A 26,534-nucleotide genomic window follows, 5' to 3' on the forward strand; every position below is an offset into this window, starting at 1 on the left:
CCTCTGGGTGTGCAGAGTCCTGGTGTAAATGCAGTTCCCTCTGGGTGTGCAGAGCCCTGGTTATCAAGTGCTTCCCTATGGGGTGTGCATCTGCTCTCCCAGGAGCAGGACTAGACGCTCGCTGTGGGGCTTCACAGCTCTGTGGCGCAGGTGCAGGATTATGCTCTGCAGCTCTCAGCCTGCCCCACCACGTCCCCTCCCTCACAGCAGGACAAGTCCCCCTCCCTTCCCTGCCCCCTCCTCTCTCAGGCCTGTTCTGACAGGCAGGACAAACTTGAGGACAAACATTCTGCTCTTGGGCCCCAACATCCTCTCAGTTTTGCTTGAAAGAAACCCACAGTTTTCTGCTGAAAATGAATGGAGAACTGGGCCACGAGTTTTAATTACAGCCTTCTGGCCGTTCCCGGGTTTATTCACGTTTGCTTACCACGAGGAAAACTGTTTCAGCACTCGGGCCCCCACGATGCTATTTGTTCGTCTCTGTTTGGCTGTGCCTTTGTGGCCCAGGCTCCCCCTGAAAGGCGGCTCGGAGCCCCTCTGGGCAAGCAGGGCCCCGTCACAGAGCTGGGATGGGACTTACCCTGGGCCCATGAATAACTGCTGTACACCTAACAATCTCTTCAAAGCACCCCCATGATAGTGAAGTTCAGGTATTTTTGCAGCAATTTGTGCTTTGTGTGAAATTGTGACAGGTAAAAGCCATGGTGGATACAGCGTTATGTACCCCTATTTTTATATTTCTTAAAACATCATTACGGCAGCAGGCATGATTTTAAACCAAGACAGTCATTCAATGAGTGGTGGAACAATCACTAGGGACACTGTACTGTGTCTGCTTCCCTGTCATTATGTATGAAGTGGCAAGTCGGGGCTGTGAAGCAGATTATGCGCCTTCAAAGGCAGACACGGACACTGATTGAACGGGATCCTTGCGTTGGTCCAACACACACGGATGCTCCGGGAGAAATGAGTGCCCGCCGAGCACCTTTCAGTAGGTGATATTTTGTAGACCCAGAGTCACAGAGTTTAGGAACTCAGAATCCCAAATTTTGATCCTGGCCCCTGAGCCGGTGTGGTGTGATAACTACAGTGAGTGAGCTGGCAGATGTGTGCCAGGCGTCAGCCACCCATGCTGTGCCCAGGATCACACATGACCAGAGTCAGCGCACACCTGGCACTGCCTCCTCCTGGAGGCCCGCACACGTGTACAATAAACTGCTCATCTCATCTGAACCCTATGAGGTGGGAACCATTGTTATCATCTGTGGGAAGTGGAAAAGTTCCGCTTCAAAGTTTCCCTTCTTGTTAAAGAATAATAATAGTAATAAATGCTAGAAGTAATAGTCTCTTTCAAAGACTTTCTTCAAAGCCTTCTTGCTTTTTACCAGTGACCCTTTGTTAAGCCCTATCCTATGTAGCTGTTAGACATAAAAGAATAAGTACATTCTATATCCTTGTGCTTTAACTAAGATATTTATGCTAGACATGCTCACAGGCATGTAGTACATTCTATGTCCTTGTACTTTGCCCAAGATATTTATGTATTACTTTTCTAAGTCCTTTCAAAAGCAACTTCCTGTTCCTTCCTTATTTAGACTTCCTCTTTTCCTTTTGTTGTCCATGGCTTTTACCTGTTTAGAAACGTTTTAAGTTGTTAGCCAACCAAGTTTTAGGTTAGATTGTGAGGTCTAGCTCCAACCAGCAGAAATCAGACGCAGCAGTAAAGATGACCCCAAATGCGTAAAACACAAATATGTCTGCTTTTCCTTTGTTTGCTGCACTCTTGTAGCAAGAGAGCTAACGGAGCAACCTTTTGGCAGAAAGTAAAATTGCCTTGGTGAGAGATCCTTTGTTTCAGTGCTGACTTTTCTTTGCAGGAGCATCTGTTTCCAACATCATCCCTGTTTGCAGATGAGGAAATTGGGGCTTGCAGACATTAAGTGGCAGCCTGGGTCACGTAGGTCCAGTGTGGCAGAAGCAGGACTGAGGCCAGGCTGAGGGCTACCGAGTCTGTCGTGGCAGTTGAGGCAGCCTCCATGGGTTCCCTCATCTATTCCCACCACGAGTGTGAGGGGCCAGCCCCAGGGCCTCTGCTTCAGAGCTGAGAACCAAGGCCCCAGAGACGAGTACAGCTAGTGCTCGACTTACGACCACAATTGGTTCCGACAGACTGGTCGTAACACGATTTGGTCGTAAGTTGAGTAGGCTATATGCATGCGGAGATGGTAGTGCTGCCGGAAGCTGGTCCGCACTGTCGTACACCCAGCTGGGCAACGTTTGTGCTGCCAGACGCGGAGCAGTCGTGGCTAGCGATTGTGGTCGTAAAGTCGAATGGTTGTAAGTTGCATAGGTTGTAAATCGATCAATACCTGTATGTGGTTATGTTACAGTGGGGAACGAGTCAGGCCTGAGCAGGGAGGAGAGGGCTCCTTCCAATAAACACACACACACACACACCAGGAGTGTCAGGTGACCATCCCGTGATGGACAGGTGGTAGCTTACTGTCTCTCTATAATGGTAATTGGTCACAGCCAGCACCAGGGAAAGACAGTCTCCCAATAAACAGAAACACCGGAAGCTGGTGATCAGCAGCTTCCCAATAATATCTCAGGAGTTGGGGGAGTGGGCTCAACCATGTGTATTAAGAGGCAAAATGGTGGAGTTTAACTGGTCTATGACCTTCCAGGGACATTTGATTGGTAAGGAAGAATGTCTCAAGCGAGCATGAGCACGACTCCCCAAAACACACTGCATGCTCCCTCCCAAGTGCCAGCAGGCCACTGTGCATGTGAACAGCCCACTGCAAGGGAAGAATCAGGGGAGAAGGGATGCAGGACCCCGGAAGAATGCCATCGTATAAAACCCAAGCTGGAGTACAGTGGCACAATCTTGGCTGACTGACTGCAACCTCCGCCTCCCAGGCTCAAGCACTTCTCCTGCCTCACCTTCCAAGTAGCTGGGCTTATAGGTGTGAGCCACCACATCTGGCAAATTTTTGTATTTTTAGTAGAGATGGGGTTTCACCATGTTGGCTAGGCTGGTCTTGAACTCCTAATCTCAAGTGATCCGCCCGCCTCGGCCTCCCAAAGTGCTGGGATTCCAAGTGTAAGCCACCGTGCCTGGCCAGTGTACTTGTCTTTCAAGTTGCCCACCCAGCTGTCCTCCGAGTATGCTTTCCTCCCTTTCATTCCTGCTCTGCTCTAAAACTTGCCGAGCTTGGCCTCTCCTTCTGCCATCTGTCCCCTTGGTCGAATTCTTTCTTCTGAAGAGGCAAGAACTGAGGTTGCTGCCGACCTGTGTGGATTTGCTGCCACAAACATACTTCGGTGCTGCATGACTTGGATATGTGCGGCTAACAGTTAGGACCGATCTTTGAATCCCAGAGGCTTCACTTGCGTCCTTCACGGGCTATCACTTCTATGTCAGACAAAGCACCAGACCTCCCACCCTTCGTCCTGCTGAATGTGGGGGTGACTCGCATTTGTGGGCACTTTGTTTTGGTGTTGCCACTAGGATTTTACTTTTTGGGGTGATCAGGGACCATCTGTACACTGCTGTGGGAATGTAAACTAGTACAACCACGATGGAAACAGTGTGAGATCCCTTAAAGAACTAAAAGTAGAAGTACCATTTGGTCCAGCAATGCCACTACTGTATCTACCCAGAATAAAAGAAGTCATTATTCAAAAAAGATGCTTGCACACGCATGTTTACAGCAGCACAATTCACAATTGCAAGATTGTGGAACCAACCCAAATGCCCATCTATCAATGAGTAGATGAAGAAACTGTGGTGTATATACACATACGTAGATACATATATATATGTGTGTATATATACCATATATATATATGATGGAATACTACTCAGCCATAAAAAGGAATGAATTAACGGCATTTGCAGTGACCTGGATGAGATCGGAGACTATTACTCTAGGTGAAGTAACTCAGGAATGGAAAACCAGACGTTGTGTGTTCTTACTGATATGTGGGAGCTAAGCTATGAGGACGCGAAGGCATAAGAATGATACAGTGGACTTTGGGGATTTGGGGGAAGAGTGGGGGGGGCAAGGAATAAACATGACAAGTAGGGTGCAGTGCATACTGCTGGGGTGATGGGTGCACCAAAATCTCACGAATCACCACTAAAAAACTTGCTCATGTAACCAAATACCACCTGTACCCCAATAACTGATGGCAAAACAAAATTCAAATGAATCAAAATCTCAAGTCTCAAGTCAATTCACAGGTTAAGTATAGCACCTGCTAGTGGACTCGAGAAGCTAGTCTATTTCACAGCCGAGCCGAGGAGACCAGCTGCTGAGGAGAAACGCCAAGCCGCGAATTTGCCCGAGCTTTCATCAGTGAGGCAGACAAAATGTGACAGCATCAAGGAACTCTCTCCTCTTCTCATTTCATCTTTGATTTTAAAAAAACGTTGAATAAAATCAGCTCTCTGGTAGATCACAGCCAAGTATTAAGTGATTCTCCAGCTTAAACATTCTGTGCTTCTACAAAAAAGCTTGTGCATAAAATGCACATTCAAAGGGCCTCTGAGCCGGGAACCCTGGGTTCTAGTCGGTGTGTGGGAGAAAGTCACGGCAGGAGGGAAATTCAGCAGAAAACACAAGGCGTGCTTAAGGGCCACTGGAAATGGAGCTCCGCCCTGTACAGTGAGCAGATCTATACTGATGCCGGCTGGGCACCATACCCTCTGCCAGAGCAGCAAGGGCACGAAGAGGAACAGGGAGGGGTCCTCCCGAGCAGGGTCACTCCAACCGGGAAATGCACCCAGTCAGGGCGGTAGCACCAGGTGGTGTTGACAACAGCACGTGCTTGGAAGTTGGGGGGAAAAATCCCTGCCTGCGTGTATGGGCGGTGGGGGTCTCACAGCAGCAGGTAAGTGAGAAGGGGCGGAGCACAAGCCGCAGAGGGAAGCCTCTTTCTTCCCCTGACAATTCAGTGCTTCTCACTGGGGTCACCCGGGAAGTACTGGAAAATATGACCTCTCGGTCCCAGCCTTGGAGATTCTGGTGTGACTGGGGTGTTGTCCGCTGCCAGCAGTTTTTAAAGCTCCCCAGGTGATGCTGAAGAGCGGCCGTGGTCAGGAAGCTGCACCCAGAAGCAGAGGTGTTTACTGTGCACTGGCTTATGCGCAGGGGCACACAGCTTGGCCTTGGTGGCTGGCTCCCAGGGACCCTGCCCTGGTTTCTCTGCACCCGCTCAATACCACCCGGAAGGCTGATCTCATCCACTCTGGTAGCTTCAGTTGGCTTCTATGCGCTGACCACACCCAAATGCACATCCAGAGCTCCAGTCCAGAGTTTCCCATCCCCACACGGTGCCTGCCTCCCGATGCCTCCGAAGGTCCCCTCACCTCCCTCCATCCCGCTGTCCTGCCTCCTGTGGGTTCCCTGTGTGACTCTGCTCCTACCCGAGCCAGAGGCCTGGGCATCCACCCTGGTCTCATTTCCCAAACCTAACAGCCCCACAGTCTATTCATGGCGCCTCCTAATCCCTTTCAACTCCACGTCTTCCATTCTCTCCGCTCCTTGGTACAAGCCCCTGATCTTCCCACATGCCTGAACACTGCTGCCAAGGGATGGGGCTGAAGAGCGGCGAGGGGGCAGGCTCCAAGGGGCCACTGTTCCCTTACAGCTATTTTAAGTCAAAAGCTTCCCTACTTCCAGCCCCAAAACTAAGAAAATGAGACGTTGTATGTAGAAGGGTTTACACCTCTTAGAGAAAAGATAATTTGTGATAACAAAGGCAAGATCTTATTTTTTTTTTCCATCCCTCTTAAAAATCTTAGTTTTGGAATTGAAATCAATGGAGAAACCATCTTCACATCAACAACTGTCTCTTCAGATTGGATAAAGAAAATGTGGTACGTATACACCATGGAATACTATGCAGCCATAAAAAAGAGCAAGACCATGTATTTTGCGAGAACATGGATGGGACTGGAAGTTACTATCCTTAGGGAGCTAATGCAGAATAGAAAACCAAATACCACTTATTCACACTTAAAAGTGGGAGATAAGCAATGAGAACGTGGATACAAAGAAGGGAACAACAGACACTGGGGCCTCCTTGAGGGTGAAGGTTTGGAGGAGGAAAAGGAACGGAAAAGATGATCATTGGATACTGGGCTTAATACCTGGGTGAAGAAATAATCTATACAACAAACCCCTGTGACACGAGTTTACCTATTTAACAAACCTGCACATGTACCCCTGAACCTAAAATAAACGTTAAAAATAAATACAAAGCAGCTTCTCTCTCGTCTTAGCCAGACCGCACTCATGGCTGCTGTGGGTCACTTCTCGCAGATGTCCACCTGGCAAGCAACGAGTTTTCCATCGTTTCTATTGGGGTGCCTCTATTTTCTCAGCCCAGATGGGAATTGCAGATGTGAGTACCAAGTACTTCAGCGCTGACTTTTCTTTCTGTTCTTAATGGACTAAGCTGCACAGCCTTGAAACAGGAGTCGGACTAACTTGGAATGATTTTGAGACCCACATTTTGTTTCCAGCATCTGATTCGGAATCTGTTGTTTTGAAAACACTGGCACCGTTCTGTTGACTGTGAAGTTAGCGATTGTTCTCTTAATTGTAGGCTCCTTCAGAACGAATGGGGGAATTCCGTGCTTCCTGTATTTTTCACACACGCACCTGTGAAGGAGTTCCTTTCCCTCGTTCACCTGCTGTGGGGGCACACGGGGTTGTACGGGGCACCCTGGAGTGAGGTGGTTTAGAAGGGCTCAATTATTACCGAACAGAACAGAAAACGCTTCCCGAGAGTGTTCTTAGATGATGTTAACAATACAGCTAACGTTTGTTTGCAACGTGCTTTGGCATCCGGGACGCCATTTCCATCCTCGCTGGACAAGTGCTGCATGCCGTGCCAAGCACACCCTGTGGCTTCTCCCCTTTCACAGATGAGGCTGCTGAGGCAGAGCAAGGTGAGGGTGAATCGTGTGTTGGCGCAGCAACTGGTAAGTGCTGGACGTCCGGGCAGGACCTGGATCTGCCCAACACCCACAAGGCCTCGCATGGACCAGGCGGCCACCACATTGCCAGGGGAGACAGGATGCCTATTCCCAAGCGTCTCTCTACCCTTGACCTGTATCACCCGCTACCCTCTTTTGCCCCAGCAGGAAGAATGCTAAAGCCGTCACTGTCTTGCCCTCCAAGGCTCGGATCCCTGGGTTTCCTGACCTTCCCCTGGGGAAGCTGAGTAGCCTGCTGGTCACGGAACTCCTGGGGACCATGTTCAGGTCTGGACAGAGAGAAGACAGGCATGGACACTGGGGCAGTGTCAGGCGGAAGCCACTTCATCCAGGAAGGATGGAAGGGACAGAGGCTGCTTCTCTTGGAGAAGACTTGAGGTGGGTGAGTTCATTGCTTTCAAATGCATGAAAGACTGTCGTGGGGAAGAAAGACAGGTTCCTTCATAAGACGTTTATAGAAGAGCTTTGATATGCCAGGCACTGTGTGAGGTTCCAGGGTCACAAAGAGTTGATAACACAGGGTCCCTGACCTCCAGGAGCCCGCCTGTGGCCGGGGAGAGCAGACCTGAGGTTGAGCGTGCTCCCAGGAAATCGGGGTGTCAGGGCCAGCAGTGACAGAAAGGGGGAGAAGTGGGCAGATGGGGGGAACCAGGAATGGAGACGGCAGACAGTGGTTAAAGCAGGGAGGCCTTCTGAGGTCTCCAGAAGGTGAGATGGTTTGGAGAGGGGGAAGCTCCTTGCTCGGGCCAGGAGCCAGGGTGCAGGGTGAGGCGTCCTCACCTGGGGCACATGGGGAGCGCCTGGCACTTCTGGAAGGGGTCGGAAAAGCACATGGCCATGCTACAGAGGTTGCATGTATCCTAGAGGCTGTGGAAGGCTGGGGAAGGACTTTAATCCAGAACTTTGATCCTTTTTATGTTACAGAAAAATCCCTCTGGGGAGTGTGTAGAGGAGGATGTGGTGGCAGCTGTGCTGGCCATGGGGAGCAGGCAGGTGTGGGCAGTGGGCGCAGGAAGGGGCAAGGTCCAGGCAGGGAGGGGCCACAGGGCAGCTGTGGGGATATGAGAGCCTGCGTCGGGGGATAGGCAGGCCAGGGTGGGGAGGGCAGGACTGGCCAGACTGGGTGACAGTGGGATGTGGACTGCTGGAGGGGGCTCGATGCTAGATGCCCAGAGGATGGTAATGAAGAGGCCAGTATCTGCTGCCATCAGCCCCTGGGCAGCGGGGAGGGCTGCTAGGGCCAGGGAGTAGGGGAGACGCAAGGGCACCATGAACCAATGGTGCCTCAAGAATGGATGGAAGAAATTCCTGGGTAAAGGGGGACAGCGGATGAGGCCGGGTGAGGGAGGCAGAGAGCCAGGAACCACATAGGGAAGACGATGATGCAGGAGGAGGTGTGGGCTGCCAGGGGGCAGCAGCCGTGGAGAGAAGGGATGGGTCTGGAGGAACAGCCATCCTCAAATCCAGGGGTCAAGGAGCAGGAGGGTGACGGCCAGCGGTGGCCTGTGCCGACCAGAGAGTTTGGTAATGAGGAGGTCGCTGGTGGCCTTGGCAGGGAGTGGAGGGAACAGAGCCAGGTGACAGGGAGAGCTCCTTCAGAAAGACGGGCAGACAGTGACAGGCAGACAGTGAATGACAGGGAGAGCCAGGTGACAGGGAGAGCTCCTTCAGAAAGACGGGCAGACAGGAAGCCTGGGGGGGACGTGGTGCATGAGGTAGTCAGAACACAGGAAAGTTTGGGGATGGCATGGGCTAGGGATGGAAGGCGGGAGGATGGGCGGGGAGAAGGGCTCATTTTCCTTGCACCACAGACACGGGAGGGCAGGGTGGCTGCCGCTGCAGAAAGTATGCCAGCCAGATAAGAAGTGTTTGCAGGCGCATCTGTTGGGAATAAGATCTGCTCGTACAGTTTGCGGAAAAGCAGTATTCTTTAGTAAACATCTCAGAATATACAGAATGGCATAAACAACACCTTTTCTCCCTGCACCTAGAATCAATCACCAGACATTTCCTATACTTACAGATCCTTTACAAAAATGGGATCTTGTTCAACACACACCTCTTTCTGGGCTGCTTCGTTCATGTAACAGGAAAGTTATTTCTCTATTATCGTTTTGACAGGAAGTGCCAGGATGAATGGTTCTAATGAATCCCCTGTTTTTGAATGTATAGATGGTTTCCGTCTTGTTCTACCCCAAACAGTACTTATTTGGGGCACCTGGCTGAGAATTTCCTTAGAATGATTGACAGAAGAGAGGCTTCCAGGTGGAGGGGCCTGGATGTTCTGTGCGTGTCGTTTTCATGCGTGCTGTCACACTGCCCTGCTGGGGGTTCCATCTGTTTCCACTCTCCCCAGGAATAAAGTAGGGGTCTGGCTGTCCACACTCTTCTCGATGAGGATTAAGAATAATACAAAACTCGTTGCCAATTTGCTAATGAAAAATGGTATCCTTTGCTTTTCTAATTTTCATTTAGCTATGAAAAGGCTTCATTTAAATTACCCACAGATAGTCTGAGGTCATGGACAATGGCATTAATTAATTCATAATTGAATTTTGCAGAGTTCTGTCCGATAGTTCACTCCACCCGCCAGTAGAGGGCTCTTTGCGCCTATCAAATATCACTAGAGGTTTTTTGTTTTGTGTCAATTATGAAATAAAAACAAATTTCCGCCATGTGCTTTTCCGAATTCTAGGAAGTTCTAGCAGACAACTAAAGACGTCTCCATCCACGTGTATTTTATGGGATTGATCTTTTGTATTTTCCAAAGAAACAATGTCAAACATTCATCATCAGAATTAGATTCTCGGGGCATAATTGCTCAACAACGAAGACCTATCTGTGTTTCGGCATGCCAAGGGTTATGAATATGCTCTGCCCAAATGACCCCTGGACGTTCTGGAAATTCTCTCTGAAAGGATCCTATTTTGCTTGCCAAGGAGAACTGCAGGAAAAAAACAGCTACTGCTTTTTTCAGCTGCTGTGTCTCAGCTGAAACACATTCATTCATTCATTCATTCATTCATTCATGCATGCATGCATGCATCCATCCATCCATCCATCCATCCCACACATATTTACAGAGCATCTGAGAGCTCTGTGGTAGGAGGCAGGAGTGTCTGGAGTTGGGAGACATGGTCCCTGCCTGTGGAGGGTGCAGCTGCCTGTGTCTGAATGGGTGTCGCTGAGTGAGGTGCTGTGGGGTTAGGGAGGGTGCAGGGGGGTGTGGCTTATTTGTGGGGGGAAGGAGCTCACTTTCCCATACTGTGGTCACTTGGATTCTGTTGAAATGCTTCATATGACATTTTGCTGTGCATTTCCACTATTTAAAAATTATATTTTAAGTTTCTATTTCCTTGTGATACCTTTTATGTACCTGCAGAAGTTACTTCAATTCCTCACTGTAAGTTAGCTGGGTATAAACCATAAATGATCATCAAAAGAAGGGCAGAGGTATACTAGAATGAGAAGCCTGGCTGGGCTGACCCTGGGTGGAATGGGAGGTAAAGTGAGGCAGAGGAAAACACCAGAGGGGAGCTGGGATGCAGGAGCTCACAGGAAAGATTGGGCACAGTAACTAGGACAGGACACGTGTGTGTATGTGGTCAGTGTGTGTCAGTGTATGTGAGAGTGTGTGTATGTTAGTGTGTGTGTGCATGTATGAGTTTGTTAGTGTGCATGTGTGTCTGTATGTATGTGTGCATGTGTCTGTATGTATGTTAGTGTGCACATATGTGCATATGTGTCAGTGTGTTAGTGTGTGCACGTGTGTGTCAGGGGCAGGTTGGTGCTAGTAAGAGGAACATGTTGATGTAATTAGTGCCTATCCTGACTGTGGTGAAGGGGAAGGTGTTGGATGGTGGTGAGCGTCAGGCTTACAAACCACCTGACCTTAACTCCTGAAGTCCCGTCTCCTCCCCAGCCCACTGCCCACCACACTAGGGCCAATGAATTCTCGCCAGATGGCATGGACTCTGGCCAGCTGGGAGAAGAGTGTGTGCAAAGCCATTATTAACTTCCTAAGGCACTCCCATCACCCCCCATCCCGAGTGTCTCCAGTTACCTAAACATTTTGAATGCCTGTGGCATCAAACCCTGGTCCCACGTCGTCCCCACTGCCCCGATACAGAACACCTGCGAATGCCACTGTGTTTATGGTGACTGACAGCCTGAAGGGTGTGTTCCCACATCTGACTGACACACAGTGCCTGGGGCCTCCAAGCCTGACGCCATCCCCGTGTGGGGTGCTCCCTGTTGTCACTGGGCAGGTGGAGTGGGTGTGCGACACGGATCCTGGAGAAGCCTGGCTTCCTTGCCTCCTTCCTCCTGGGAGTCCCCATTTCCATGGCAGCCTCTGACACAGCTGGACCCGGCTACACGGCCCACTCTGGTCTAGGGGCCTTTCTTTCGTATTCTTTCTCTCCAGGTTCACGTGTCTGAATCTGAGGCGTTTCCTATGTGTCAAGGTCTAGGTTCCCTCCCCTCTCTGGGCCCCTCCAGGGTGTCTGGTGTGACGTGGCCTCCCACGACTGATGCCGCGTTCCAGGCCATGGAAACAAAGGTAGAGGCCTCGCTGGCCGTACAGAGGCCGCACCCTCACTGACAGCGGGTGTTGATAGACTTTGGGTGCTGATAAGGTGTCTGTTTGGGTTCCTTACTGCAGCACACCGTGGGCATGGCCCACTGTGTGATGTGGAGAGTGGGGGAGGCCCTGCCTATGTGGGAACAGGTTATGTGGGAGCTCTCTGCGCTTTCTCTTCCCTTTTGCCAGGAACTGAAAGCTGCTCTGAAAAATAACGCCTGTGTAAGAAAGAAAAGGTTCGAAAGCCTGTGTGCACGTCTTTCCTTAGCTGAGCTGCCTTCCACATGCAGCAGGTGAGCCTGGCCTCTTCATGGAGGACCCGCTCAAGACTCAGGGCAGTGGCCTCCCACCGTGTTCACACCTGAGGCTGCCCTGGAGCCCCTAAATCCTGCATCCCTCTCCCCCTTGTCCATGCTCCTCTCATTCCTCACCCCCTCCTTTTTGATCAGACCTGTTTTGGGGGCCAGATGTAGGCCTCTGCATTATCCTTACTATCATTCACCTTGTAAAATGAGACTAACATATTTATACACTAATTGTACATCTGTGTGTGTGTGTGTGTGTGTGTGTGTGTGTGTCTATGTGTGTTTTAAATAAAATCATCCACAAATAGCAGCAATGTCTTTGGGTTATTGATCAGGAAGAAAAGTCTTCTATGAGCTACAGAAATTGGCCAGGTGCCCCTGCTGACACCTGGACCAGCTGTGCACACCACTACTTACCACATCTGGGCAAGATCCTTTGGTGTAATGCCATAAGACTGCTGGCTGTGAGCCCACAGAGGGGCTGGGGGGCTGGTGCTGGGGCACAAGAGCCAGATGCTGCAGACCCCTGGGGGCCACGTGTCCTACAGCAGACACTGCCTCCACCCCGTTCTCCCAGGTCCTTGCTCTAACTCACCCTCAGGGCCAGGTTACCAAGCAGAGGGGAGGAAAGGAGAACCTGAGGATCTCTGGGGGCAGAGAGGATGCTCTCCCCAGACCCAGCGGGCCGCTGAAGCAGAGCCCTAAGCCCTGCCCTGGCCTCCCTTTGCCTCTCTAACAAGAGGTCTGGAGTAGGGAGGCTGGTAGGCAACAGCCCTGCCTTCTGACTTCTTTTACCCATGAAACGGTTATTACATGTTCATCATTTGTCAAATATTTGTTAATTGGTTAGACAAATATATTCCTTATATTTCCAAGATGTGCATATTCTTTTCTATGTATAGCTTTAGCAGTATAGGGAATCTGAAATGATAGTCATTTACTTGTAAACATATTTCTTAAAAAGAAAATGCTTCCCCTCACCCCTCCGTCATTATTCTATCAGAGTTACTATGTGTAAAATAAAGAAATTCTCCAAACTCAATAATTGCAAAACGGATTTGAATTTACATTTGTGAAACAAATCAGAGACGCATTTTCTCTGCGTGTCTCCAGGGTGCTGTGGGCGACGCGAACTCCACCTGCCCGAAGTGAGAAATGATGAGCATTTCCCAGTAGTTGCATTATTTACCCTCCAGAGATTAACTCGGTAACAGGACTTCTCTCTAGGAAGACTCGAAGAGGAATCAGGCCCTTCTTTTTTTTTCCCATTCATTTATTTTATTGCATTTTAGGTTTTGGGGTACATGTGAAGAATGTGCAAAATTGTTGCATAGGTACACACGTGGCAGTGTGATTTGCTGCCTTCCTCCCCATCACCTACATCTGGCATTTCTCCCCTTGCTATCTCTCCCCAGCTCCCCACCCCTCACCGTCCCTCCCCTATTTCCCCCCAACTGACCCCAGTGTGTAATGCTCCCCTCCCTGTGTCCATGTGTTCTCATTGTTCAACACCCGCCTATGAGTGAGAACATGCGGTGTTTGATCTTCTGCTCTTCTGTCAGTTTGCTGAGAATGATGGTTTCCAGGTTCATCCATGTCCCTACAAAGGACACAAACTTATCATTTTTGATGGCTGCATAATATTCCATAGTGTATATGTGCCACATTTTCCCTATCCAGTCTATCGTCGATGGGCATTTGGGTTGGTTCCAGGTCTTTGCTATTGTAAACAGTGCTGCAATGAACATTCGTGTGCACGTGTCCTTATAGTAGAACGATTTGTAATCCTTTGGATATATACCCAGTAATGGGATTGCTGGGTCAAATGGAATTTCTATTTCTAGGTCCTTGAGGAATCGCCACACTGTCTTCCACAATGGTTGAACTAATTTACACTCCCACCAACAGTGCAAAAGTGTTCCTATTTCTCCACATCCTCTCCAGCATCTGTTGCAGGCAAGGACTTCATGACCAAAACACCAAAAGCATTGACAACAAAGGGCCCTTCTGTTATTTTGCCTTCTTCCGCAAACACCGTGAGCCACCTTTTGCTGCCCTTGAGCCCCGGCCCGTGCTCTGCGGCTCACACGGCACAGTCATGCACTCCAGCTTCCTGCTGTTGACTTCCAGCACAAGCATCATGTCCCGCTTGCCTTTGGTTAATTAAAAGAAAATACCTCTTTGCAATGCAGATAGCTGCTCTGTCAGTCCCACTGGAACACGGTGGCCTCACCGCGCACAATTTTTAATTGAATGACTCCCACTCCTGAGACCTCTGGGTCTTTCATTAATCAGTTATATACACAAGAAAGGTGAAGCCTAATGAGGTGTGTGTCAGGCACTCTGACATGAAGTGGCCCAGGTGGGTAAATGTGCTGTTTCACATTTTAATAATTTGACACCCAGCATTCTGTGGTCCACACAATGCCAGTTTGTGACAATTCTAATAAATGCAAAGATCGCTTATCTGGTATCAAGACAAAATCTCTGAGCAGCAGGAACAAATACTTTCCTAGAGTTAGAACAGAAAGATCACGTCCTTGCTCTGTCCTAGATTCACACCAGGAGCTACCAAGCTGTTTGGTGAGACAGAAAATGGGTACTTAATTCAGCCCTATGTCAGTGAGCAGCTGTATAATTGCAGTTTTGAAACTTGGAGGATCTGGAGCCAGACTGTGTGATATCCTGTCATTGCACTGCAACCAGGAAAATTACTAAAATGATTTGTGTCTCAATTTTCCTATCAGTAAAATGGGTATAATGATAGTGCCTACCTCATAGAGTTGTCATAAGGACCGAATGAGTCAATACATAGTGATGTATGGAACAGTCTGGATATATAGATGCTTTCTAAACACCAATAATTTTATATTTATGTGTTTCTGTCTGTTACTTGACAATGCCAAATGTCAACAAAATTTGATGTTTAGAATGAACAAATGTAGGTGTTTGGGCAAGATAATGGGTTCATTTTACTTTTCCTCTGAAGAACTTAGTGCTTACAGCTTGGTAGTTAAGCACATGGAGGACACAAGTCAGGCTGCCTGGTTTCAAATTCCAGCTCACCTTCAAATCACTGGCTAATGTTAGATGTGTGCTTGCATGGGGGACAATTCCAAGAAGCCCAGTGAAAAGCAATAGATGAAAAACTGAAAGAAAGGAGCACATCCCTCAGCCACTGCCAAGTCGGAGGAGCTTGGCAAACAGGCTTTCCATTTAAATCCTGGAGTAAAGACCATATCCCAGGAGTAAGGGGTTTGCTCTGGACCAAAGACAAAGTCAAAATAGACCCCTGTTAACAAAATGGAAAACAAAGCCTCTGCAGTTCAAGCTGATAAGCCAGTCATTTAACTGCCTGCTAGAACAAAGCCCCGCTTGCTTCAGAGACTCCACAACGTACCATCCACAATGTCTAATATACAATCAAAATGATCAATCATATGAAGAAACCAAGAAATGTGACACATGGTCAAGGAAAAAACAGTCAGATAGAAATAGGTGCCATGATGACCCAGTTTTGAAATGAGCACATAGAGACTCTAAAGCAATTAAGTTCAAAGACCTAAACGAAAAAGATGGTCATATGAAATGGGCAGAGAGAGAGCTACGGCAGAGAAATGAAAATGAGTAATAAGCACGTGTAAATGCTAGAACTGAAAAGCAAAAGGTCAGAAGATCAGAAATAAAAAATTACCCACAAGATGGGCTTAATAGCAGATTAGAGACGGTAGAAGAAAGGGTAGGTAAATCTGAATACAGATTAATATCCATTGTGGGAACTAGAAAGAACAGAACCTCAAAGTGTATATAATTAGAGTCTCAGAAGGAGAGGAGACAGAGAATGAAATACAAATTGGAGAAAATAATGGCCTAAAGTTTCTGAATTTGATTTAAAACATATATGTACAGATTCAATGAACACAGTGAGCTACAAGCAGTATAAATACAGCAACAACAACAATAACACCCACCCACAAATACCTAGACACATCATAGTCAAACTGATGACAATCAAAACAAAGAGAAAATCTTATAACCATTCAGAGAATAATGACACAGGAGAGAAATAATTCAAGATTATTTATCTACACATTACACAGAGGGGATTAACAATTCAAAATTTTGCTAGCTTTTCATCAGATACAATGAAGGTCAGAAGACAATGGAATAATGTTTTAAAAGTGCTGAAAAAAAGGTCAACCCAGAATTCTATATCCAGCAAAAATATCCTTCAAAAATGGAGGCATTGTAAAAATATTTTAAGATAAATAGTAAAGGCTAGGAAATTTGTTGCCAGCAGACCTACACTATAATAGATGCTAAAGGACGTTCTTCAGCTGAAAGAGAAATGATACCAGGTGAAAACTTGACTTGACAGAAACACAGAATACTGAAAATGGCAAATATATAGATATGTATAAAAGACTAAACTTCTTCTTTCTTAATTTTTCTAAAAGACAAATGACTGACTGTTAAATGCAAAAATAACATTCTATTGTGGCATATATAACATTTATAGATGTAAAATTTATAATAAGAAAATGAAGGACAGGGATAATAAATGGATTATGTTGTCACAAGATTCTCATATTTTATGTAAAATACTATATTAATTCTACATAGACTGTGATAAGTTAAGAATGACTATAGTCATCCGTAGGTGACCACTAAAAAATAATAATAATAAAAAAGACCACAAAGAAGGCAGGAAAAGAGAAGGTGAATGAAAGAACAAATAGCAAAATGATAGCCCAAACTCAGCCATCCTAATAACTGCATTTAAAATAGACAGGGCAAATGCTCCAATGAAATGGCATGTGTTGTCAGACTGAATAAGAAAGCGAAACCCAACTATGTGCTATCCATAAGACATGCACTTTAACTATAAAGAAATAGACACATTGGAAATAAAAGAACATAAAAATATACCATATACGCCAAACATAAGAAAGCAGATGTGGCTCCATTAGTATCAGACGAGGTAGATTTCAAGACACAGAATATTTCCAGGACAAAAAGGGTCATTTCATAAGGATAAAATAATCAAACAGGAAGGAAGACATAACAATCGTAAATGTGGATGCACCCCGTAACAGTGCTTCAACATATATGAAGCAACTGACAGTACTAAAGGGAGAAATATGGAAATGCACATAGTTGGAGAGCTCCTCAAAATTCTAAGAAATTCTGAAATACAAAAAAATACAAAATTAACCATGAACCAATGAAACCAATAACCCAACGAAACGTGCAGCTGACCCTTAAACAATACTCGTTGGAACTGTGTGGGTCCATGTATGCACAGATTTTCTTCCACTTCTGCCACCCTTAAGACAGCAAGGCCAACTCCTCCAGTTCCTTCCTCCTTCTCCCCAGCCTCCTCAATGTGAAGAAGACAAAGATGAAGACCTTTATAATGATCCACTTCTGCTTAATAAATGGTAAATATATTTTTTCTTTTTTATGGTTTTCTTAATAACATTTTCTTTGCTCCAGTTGATTATGAGAATACAGTGTATAATACATACACCATACAAAGTATGTGCTATTTCTGTTATTGGAAAGGCTTCCAGTCAATTTAGGGAGTCAAAAGCTATATGTGGATTTTCAACTGCACAGGGGATTAGCGCCCCAACCCCTGTGTCATTCAAGCATCCACTGTAGGTAAATGACTTGAATCAAAATTTCAAAAAAAAGTTGTACAATGATCATAAAGTGCATGAAAATGGTGGTTACACATTGTATACTCCACAGATTCCTCTCTGAACGCCTTCCTTAAAAGCATGAGAGAAATGGAGAGTGGGGTGTCCTGAATGGCTGCAGTGGGAGGGACCATGTGGCTAAGGGAAGAGATCCTATTGCTGTCGCTCCCTTGTTTTTTGGTGTATTAGCATGACACTAAAAAGGACCCACTCCTGTCTGTTTATCATTCCTATAAACTTCTTCGATGATGAGCATCTCTTATCCTTTAGAGCCCCTCAGAAAACAGACGCAGAGCCAACACCTACCCTCAAATATGAGACAGTGTTTGCCACCATGTAGGTTTTGATATAGTAAAAGCTGGCATTGAAGTAACTGAAATGAATAGCATAACTAACCTGGAGGTTCTCAACCAAGTAAAAATTAAATTTTGTAAAGCCTTGATACTAAATATAAAATACTCGGTATCAAAGTTCTTTCAAACGCATTCATTTTGTGATGATAAAATGGAGACCCAGGAAAGTGAGGAGCTTAGTTAAGATCACAGAGCTGCTCTGATCCTGTGATATCACCGTGTCTGTCTTTACATTACTCTGTTCGGCTTAGGTGCCTGCAGGCTTCTTCATCACACCTGTGTGAGGAGTGCACAGAAGCATAGAAGGTACCATATCTTGGCAACGCATGTCATGCGAAGAAGAATCCAAATAATGCAAATATCTGTACCTGATACCAATTATGAAAGTGAGGTGGGCTGAACAAAGAAATTGTGGATTTCATTTTCAATGAGACATGAAAGCATTTCCTGAAGGGTTCCTGTGGCGGAGGGAGGGTGATCTGGATGCCATAGTAGGGTGTTTACGAAAAGAAAGAAGTTGCTTCTAATTGTGTGTGTTTGGCCATATGCAATAATGAAGTAATTTACAGGAGTAGACAATGGGGAAATTTAAGAGTCATGCTTGTCTGCCAATGGAAATTATCTACAGGATTTGAAAATGTAATTTGAAAGAGGGAAGAGAGTTGGAAACCAAACATATAATCAATACCTTGAAGACTGCATGCAGCATCATCTGGAGGCCATTTTTGCCAGGGTATTTCCCAGCGATGTTAGAGGATGACAAGTTGAAGAGGTTGGCTCCCGTTTCAGTGCAGATGGCGTGGACCAGCATTTTCTTCCCCACCCCAGACGGCCCGACTAACAGCAGCGATTTCACCAAAGGAGCTTTCTCATGCACTGCTGCAGAACCTAAAAAAGGCAGAGGCAAAGGTGCTCATGTTCTGCCAAGAAAATCGGTGGTTCTTTGACTAGGATAACTCAAGGCCAAAACTGCATTGTGTGACCCCCGTTTCTGCAACAGTGATAAAGGCGTCGTGGAAAGCATTTCAAAGCAGAGACACGCCTCCACCCCAGCTGGCTCCGTGACACCTTTAATTTGTATGTCAGGGCTTGCGGTGGAGCCATGGGGTCTCTGTGGGTCCTTAGTTCCCTTCTTCTCCCCCTCTCCACATCAGTATTTCCCTAAACTCAAAATTTTAAAGAGCATTCTTATAATAGCTTACCTCCGGCTGTTTTTTTTGTTTTGTTTTGTTTTGTTTTGTTTTGAGTGCTTTCCCTGCTTGTCAGCAGCATTAAATTCTTGGAAAGCTTGGGAAGAGGAATGTGGAGACACAGACGATAAGGCTGACTAAGAGTTCATTTCCCTACAACCCTCCTGCCTACCATTCAGTGATTCCTGTGAGATACAGGGAAGACGGAGATCCAGGCAGCAGTAGCCTGAACTTCTTTCTCCTGCCCTGGTTTCTAGCCTGTCAGTAGCGGCAGAGTTGATCTGACGCTTGATAATCAAGTGACTTGAATTATTAGAGTCATTCAGAGGCTCATGCCTTGTGTTCTCCACTACTGTCAATCTCCTCAGCGCCCAGAAGGGGCCTGAGGCGTGGGTATTCTCCACTGCAGAAAACACAAGCAGAGCAGGTATTGGGCACAACGCACCCAAAAGCTGAATGGGATTACATTCAGGAAAGTGTTGTGATCAAATCATTTACTCTCATGTGAGTTTGTGTTAAGCCACTTAATGGGCTCTTTTTGATCCTCTGTAAATGTCAATATAATGATTATGTTTTTCTTTTTTTCTTGTGTAATTGAAAAGATGATAGAAAATTTAAGTGATGATTAGACACACCATTTTTATAGTTACCTGCCATTCTCCACATAAACTTGGAAAATAGTTTTGAGCAAATTCTCTTTAAAATGTAATTCAATGAGCATGCTTTTTTGGGAGCTAGCAGGGGCTGCAGCAATGTAATGGGATAAAGGAGAGACTGTTTTCCACAACGGGAGAGAGAAGCCATTCATTTGCCCAGCATTTGACAACCCCTGGGCATTGAAGGCTGCTCTGTGCTGGCCCTGGCTGGGAGCCAGGGTGGGGGTCTGTGGGAGTGGGGGCTGTGGTGGGGAGTGACACAAAAGTGGAAATGACTCAGGATTTGCTGTGGAGAATTCATGGCCAGGGTGGAGCCGAACCTGTATTGACATAAGGAGAATTGGAGGCAAGTGAGGCTAAGGTCCAGGAGAGCCATAGGGAGTTCAGACAAGAAACTGCTCCCCATGGGGGGCTCAGGCTGGACTTCCAGGAGGAGGTGGCACCTGGACTGGCCTCTGAGGAATCGGCAGAACAGGAGCATGCAGCAAGGGGGTGTGTGGGCAGGCTTCATGTGGGGCCGGGAAGCCAGGCTAGCACAGGGAGGGGCGAAGAGCCAGCGGTCAGAGGCCCTGAAAGGTGGTCGGACTGTAGGTGCCAGGGGTGCTGGCTGATGCCTGGGGCTGGGAGAGGTTTCCAGAAGTGGGGGAGGGGGGAGAGAACAGTGTTGAGGACCCTCTTGGGTTGAGAGGGGGCGGCAGGAGGGAGAGGGGCAAGGGCAGGTGGGTGGACCCGGGAGAGTGTGTGGCAGGGATACGGTCAGTGGCCTTCCAGACAAAGGGGGTGGTCACCAAGGTCACCCAGAGAGGTGAAAACGGTGGTCCCAGGGAGGCTTCTCCAACTGGGGCCTGGCTAACCTCAGGAAGGGCAAAGGTGGGCAGAGGGCCAGGAGCTGGTGGGACACACATGTGCCAGTGTCCACGGCTCTTCCTTGGTAGAGCTACCAAGAGACACAGTATGGGTCCAGCTTTCGCACCTGAGCCCTGTTCAACTTTCTGAGGATTAGGAGGTAACAAGGAGGCCAGTGTTCTGTGTCTTAAACCCAGGTTAGCCTCTTCCTAGCCCTGTGCCTCCAAGGAAGCCCCTTTGCATCTTGGAAGTGCTTACGAATTAGTAGAAGCTGGACCACATCCACCGGAAGGGTGGGGGATGAAACAGTGGTCGCTGTGTCTGCTCTGTGGGCATGCCCCGACTCTTCACTCCTCCCTGATCTTGATGTGGCAGTCATATCTCCAGGAGGGTGGGTGAATGCTGACCAGATGCCTCCTGGACTTCCTCTTCTCTACCAAGAGGGTTTTGGAGTCTAAGCCCTAGCCCCAGACTGCAGCCAGTGTCTCCTGGCCAGGTATGTAAGTGGCCACAAGATGTTCCCAAGGTCCTCTGCTGAGTGGCCAGGGTTTTAGTCTGGGCAGTGGCCACCATCAAGATGATCTGAACAACTGGGCCCCCAAACATTCCTTTTTATAACAGGATGTTATTTTAATGTATGAACTGTAAATCAGACTCCCAAAAGCTTCACTGTGCACACAGTTCATCTGCCTGACGTTTCTACACATTCCAGACACTTGGCATACACGCTGTCATTAGAACAAACGCCCCAGCCAGCTCTGCTCTCCGAGGACTCGGCAGCCCTTTTGGACAGTAGGTACCTCAGTGAGAAAGGGAGGGTGCAGGTGAGGTACTTCCTGGGGGCCCTTCTGTGACATGTTCAAAGCCAGCTTAGAAACCACAGATACCAGCTTGTATCCTTTGCAGCCGTGAAATACACCAGCCTCATTAGGGAGGCATTCCCGTCCCAACTTAATGGCTCTTGGTCAGTCTGTCCTTCCTTCCTTCACTCCCTTCCCTCCCTCCCTCCTCCCTCTCTTTCTTTTCTGAGATTGAGTTTCACTTCTGTCACCCAGGCTGGAGTACAATGGCACAATCCCGGGTTTCAGCGATTTTCCTGCCTCAGCCTCCCAAGTAGCTGGGATCACAGGTGCCCACCACCAAGCCTGGCTATTTTTTTTTTTTCATATTTTTAGTAGAGACAGGGTTTCACCACGTTGGCCAGGCTGCTGTCGAACTCCTGACCTCAGGTGATCCCCCACCTTGGCCTCCCAAAGTGCTGGGATTACAGACCTGAGCCACTGCGCCCGGCCTCATGGTGCTTTCTGCCTTACTGCCTTCCATGACACTTTGAGGAAGTGTGAGGCCTCCTCTATTTCACTTCCATTGACCGCCATACATATCATATGTTTATTCTGTTGACCACAAATTATGTCGACCCCCAAATTTGATATACTTGTTATATATAAATAATATAAATTATATGCTATTATATATTAGTACATAAAATATATGTATTTTTTCCACAACAGGAGAGAGAAACCATTCATTTGCCCTGCATTTGACACCTGGATATCAAAGGCTACTCTCTGCTGGCCTTGGCTGGGAGCCAGGATGGGGGTCCGTGGGAGTGGGGGGACCTTTTCCTGCTTACGAATCAGTAAAACCTGGACCCTGTCCACTGGGAAGGGTCTGGTGGGAGATGAAACCAGGGCCAGCACAGAGTAGCCTTCGATACCCAGGTGTTGAATGCAGGGCAAACTAATATAAATATATTATACTAATATAAAACGTATGTTGACCCCAAATTCCATTTACTACTTCTGACATTAAGTTAGAAGAGGAATTAACTATTTCTTGCCAATAGGCTTAAGTTCTGAAGTCAAAGTGGAACAATCAGTGTTTGAACTACTCTCATCCCATTTTAAAGCAAATTAAACACACAGAAGGTGATTTCTATTTGAGACTTGTTGTCAGAACTGAAACTCCTGGCTGGAGTTGCCGTCTCTGCCCCAGGTGATTCAGGTCATACACATATCAAAGCCATTTAAAAAAAAAGAAAAAAGTGAACGTGAGCAGCAGCTATCTGTGTGACGGAGAGCCCATCTTTCCTGCATCACTTGCACACCACAGAGCTCTAGTGTGTCTGTCTGAAAAAAATCACAATTGAACCTCATTTAGCAGTGAGAGTAGACTTCGGTGAAAACCGGCAGGGCCTTAAAGGTGATCCTTTAGATCCGTGAATACGCTTGCACTGACTCCTGAAAGGCCGCCTCTGTTTAGGACCTCATAATAGAAGCCTGCGGGTGGAAGGCAGTGTAGCCCTTGCTGTTCTCTAATTTGATTAATTGTGATTGCAGATACTTGCTTTGCCTATTATCACCCCAGCTCATCGCCCGTACGTCCTTCAGCCCAGCACAGCTAAACAGGCACACAGACAGGGCGGAGACGTGCTCTCCCTGTAGTACTTCGTGTGCTGCGGGCACACCATCAGAATGAAACTGTGCCCACACAGAAGTCTCAGCAGGAAACGTTAGGCTGCAGTGCACTTTAGATGACAAACAGAAGCACACTGTCCAAGCCGGCAAGTGGTGCAAGCCTGCTTTGGAAAAGGCACATCGGCGCACGCCGAGTCTTTACCTAATGGCCAGATTCCGTACAACGTGATGAGCTGTCTGACATCCAGGAGGGAGGGCATGGGTTCTATGGACACCTGGCGAAGAGTGGTCCCCAGGTAGCTGTACTCACCTGGAGAGAAAAGAAACAGAGGAAAAATGAATGGAAAACAGTGCTGGTCTGAGCTGCCGAATTTTGGCACCTGCAAAACGAAAGCAGAATACAAGTTTAACATTTCAGAGCAGACAGAATCCTATCAGGAGAGTCATTATGAAGAACATGTCTTTTCTCAGAGAAAGGTTTGAAGAAAAACTATCCAGGCAAGAAAGCCCTGCTCTACTAGCTAGGGGAAGCAGGAAATTATGCTATTCACCACCTAATATTTTCTAAAACAACATTTGAATATTGAGTTATGCAAAATGGGGTAAAGTGCTGAAAAGGACACACAAAAAGGCTGAAATATAAGTGGGTTCTGCTTTATTTATATTCCAAGAGATTATATATAATGTTTGAGCAAACTTTACAAATAAGTTATTTAAGATCACTGTAGAATTTGTATTGGAGCAGTATAAATCTGAGTACAAAATGCAGTCATTTGAAAGGAAGGGTATGAGTCTAATTCAGGATAAATAGAAACATCTCCTTTTGAGTGTAATATTCATTTACATTTTTATCATTTTTAAGAGATTAGCAAAGGGATAATACAGAAATAAATCTTTACAGGTTTAATCAGAACATATCAAAGGGCTTAATTGTAACTAGTCATAAATCTGAAGTGTTATTTTCTAACTAATTTAGATAAGGTCACCAAGAAAATTAGTTTGGCTGTCTCCATTTGTCATGAGGACGGACCTTTATAGGTTCATATGATTCTCTCTTGATTTGTATCTGCATCTGGAGTAAAAATATTCAATGAATGAATCATGGTGTCTGCATTTTTTTCCCCTGATGCTTTCTTCCTATAGCGAGGCCTGGTCCTGCAGAGCTTCGGATGTACAACATGCACATTTATTTGTGTTTGAGACACTGACAATATCCAAAGCTTTTAAGCATTTTCAAATGCTAAGAAAATCGGAGTTAAAATTCAGACAGTGATCTCTGTTTTCTCGTGGGGGAGGCAGCCTTTCAGAGCCTCCACATGAAAAAAGAAAACGCCCTTGGCAAGGACGATGGGTATTGGTTGGGAGAATGAGTGATAATGGAAGCATCTATTACAGCTTCAGATACCACACTTTTTAACGAGCAGGTAATAAACAGAAGAGTGGTTAATTCGGCCTCCGCTAGAATAGAAGGAGATCCTGTGGCAACCGTTCAATCCAGGGCTCATTGCCAGTAAACATCAGAGGTAAGGGGAAAGTGACCCCAATTTTCCTGCTTATCTAAACCCACACTAATCTCCAGATGCACCATATTTTCTAGAACCTAACAGATTTTATTTAATCAAATGATATTCCGTTGGATTACTGGCTGTTGGTTCTGACAGAGGCAAGGACACAAGCAGCCCGGGCTGCCTGCCACGTTTGGACACTCACACTGAAAGCACATGACTGTGTTTGCTGTGGCCCCACACAGAAGCCATGCCCCTTCCCATCCATGCATTCGGAGCTTGGGAAGTTCAGGACTCCCTGCACAGACATCGGATCTTCCGCAGGGGACGGGAGAAGAAAATGGCAGATGAAAAGGCATTTGGGATGGAAGGCATGAAAATGCCAGGAAACCTAGAAGGGGCAGAAAACCAAACAGGGACTACGTGACAGGTGGGATGGAATGTTCTTGGAACTCTGTGTGGAGTCCTAATCCCCAACATCTCAGAGCATGAACTTATTTGGAAATAGGGTTGCTACAGATAGATTTCATTAAGATGAGGTCATTAGACCCTAAATCCAACAGGACTGGTGTCCTTATAAAAGAGGAGAAATTTGAACACAGAGGCAGACCTGCACAGAGGCAGAGCACCACGTGAAGATGAAGGCAGAGAGGGAGGTCATGATTTTACACCAGGAAACACCAAAGATCGCCAGCCACATGCCAGGAGCAGCTGAAGGCTGCGCAGGTGCAGCCTGGGCCACTCTGTCTTGCAATTTGCTTAACGTTCCCAGTGATTTGGTGAGGCATTCGCTGTAATTACCCCATCCCATAGGAGTGGAAACTGAGGCACAGAAAGAGTAAAGGCCTGGCATCCTGGAGGGAGGCAGCTTCAGAAGGAAGAGAGGGAGGAGAGATTCCCTGAGCCTAGGAGGGGAGACTGCTCAGTGGTCCCTGAGCAGTGGGCATCCAGCCCAGGCCCTGGAGGTCTGGAGGCCTTCCAGGGCACGAGCCCCTGGAATATCTCTGCAGCGCCCTGGTGCTACCTGGGAACTGGAGGCCTTGATGATTCCTAGGGGCAGGGGTGGGGACTGGTAAGAAGGACTGAGTTTAAATCACCTTGGTAGAATAGAGGTTGTGAAGCCAAATTAAGGTGATTTAAAGAAAATAAGGCACTTGCTCTTTCACGCACACCTGAGATTGTGGCAGGTGCTGCTGGGCACAGGGCCAGTTCTGGAGCAGGGTGGCCATGCAGGGGCACAGCAAGCAGTGCGGTGGGTGGTGGGGGTGGGCTGGTGAGAGCCGAGGGCTGCGCCTGGAGGAGGGGTCGCCCCAAGCTCTGCAGTGCAGGCTTCACGTTCTCTGGCCCTGTTCCTCCTCTTCGGTCTCCTGTAGCTCTAACCTGCGGTGATTCTAATGACTGCTGGGAGTTGAATGGTGTTGAGGAGGGAGTGGGATTACAAATCTCAAGACGAAAAAAAGCAACTTCGTGCCCAGTGGCTGAGCATACCAGATCTGTGTAGAGCATCCCTGTCCTGGTGGAAGACATCAATCCGTGGAGCCACGTTTGTGTTGGGGATCCCTGCTCCTGCCCTGCCTGGATGAGGGGCTGGGGAGGCACATCCCACATCCACCCTCTCTCCTCTTCCAGAGGCAGGAAGAAATAAAAGGCTCTGAGCACTCACTCAGGCTTTGCAGTGCTGGCCCCTGGAGCAACAGAAAGGGAAACAGAGGAACCCTCTGGGCCATGCCTCCGTTGTCAAGGTGTTAAAAAGAAACCACACAATAAATTCAAAACCAGGGAACCCAAGGGTGAGTAAGGGTGCCTGGGTCCTCGTCTTGTTAATTCTCATCTTAGACCAGATGACGAGGCATGACTTATCTGGGTGCTGAGAGCAGTGGGCTTTCCAGAGGTGGGGGCATTTCTAAGCCCCCTGAGTTGACCTCATCAGGAGGAGGTTCCAAGCTGTGCAGGATCCCAGCCCCCT

The 26,534-nt window shown here is 47.3% G+C and overlaps 1 protein-coding gene across 1 annotated transcript in view; it reads right to left on the minus strand.

Annotated features, from left to right (window-relative positions):
- Positions 1–26,534, minus strand: part of IQCA1 (IQ motif containing with AAA domain 1) — a 181,221-nt gene that overhangs the window by 20,783 nt on the left and 133,904 nt on the right. Inside the window, exons 14-15 of the mRNA XM_017537737.2 lie at positions 23,266–23,373; positions 18,643–18,842 (exon numbers count right to left, since the gene is read on the minus strand). Of these exons, the coding sequence (XP_017393226.1) occupies positions 18,643–18,842; positions 23,266–23,373 (308 nt within the window). The remainder of the gene's footprint in view (positions 1–18,642; positions 18,843–23,265; positions 23,374–26,534) is intronic.

Source organism: Cebus imitator, unplaced genomic scaffold, assembly GCF_001604975.1.
Source record: "Cebus imitator isolate Cc_AM_T3 unplaced genomic scaffold, Cebus_imitator-1.0 Scaffold106, whole genome shotgun sequence".
Taxonomy (NCBI): domain Eukaryota; kingdom Metazoa; phylum Chordata; class Mammalia; order Primates; family Cebidae; genus Cebus; species Cebus imitator.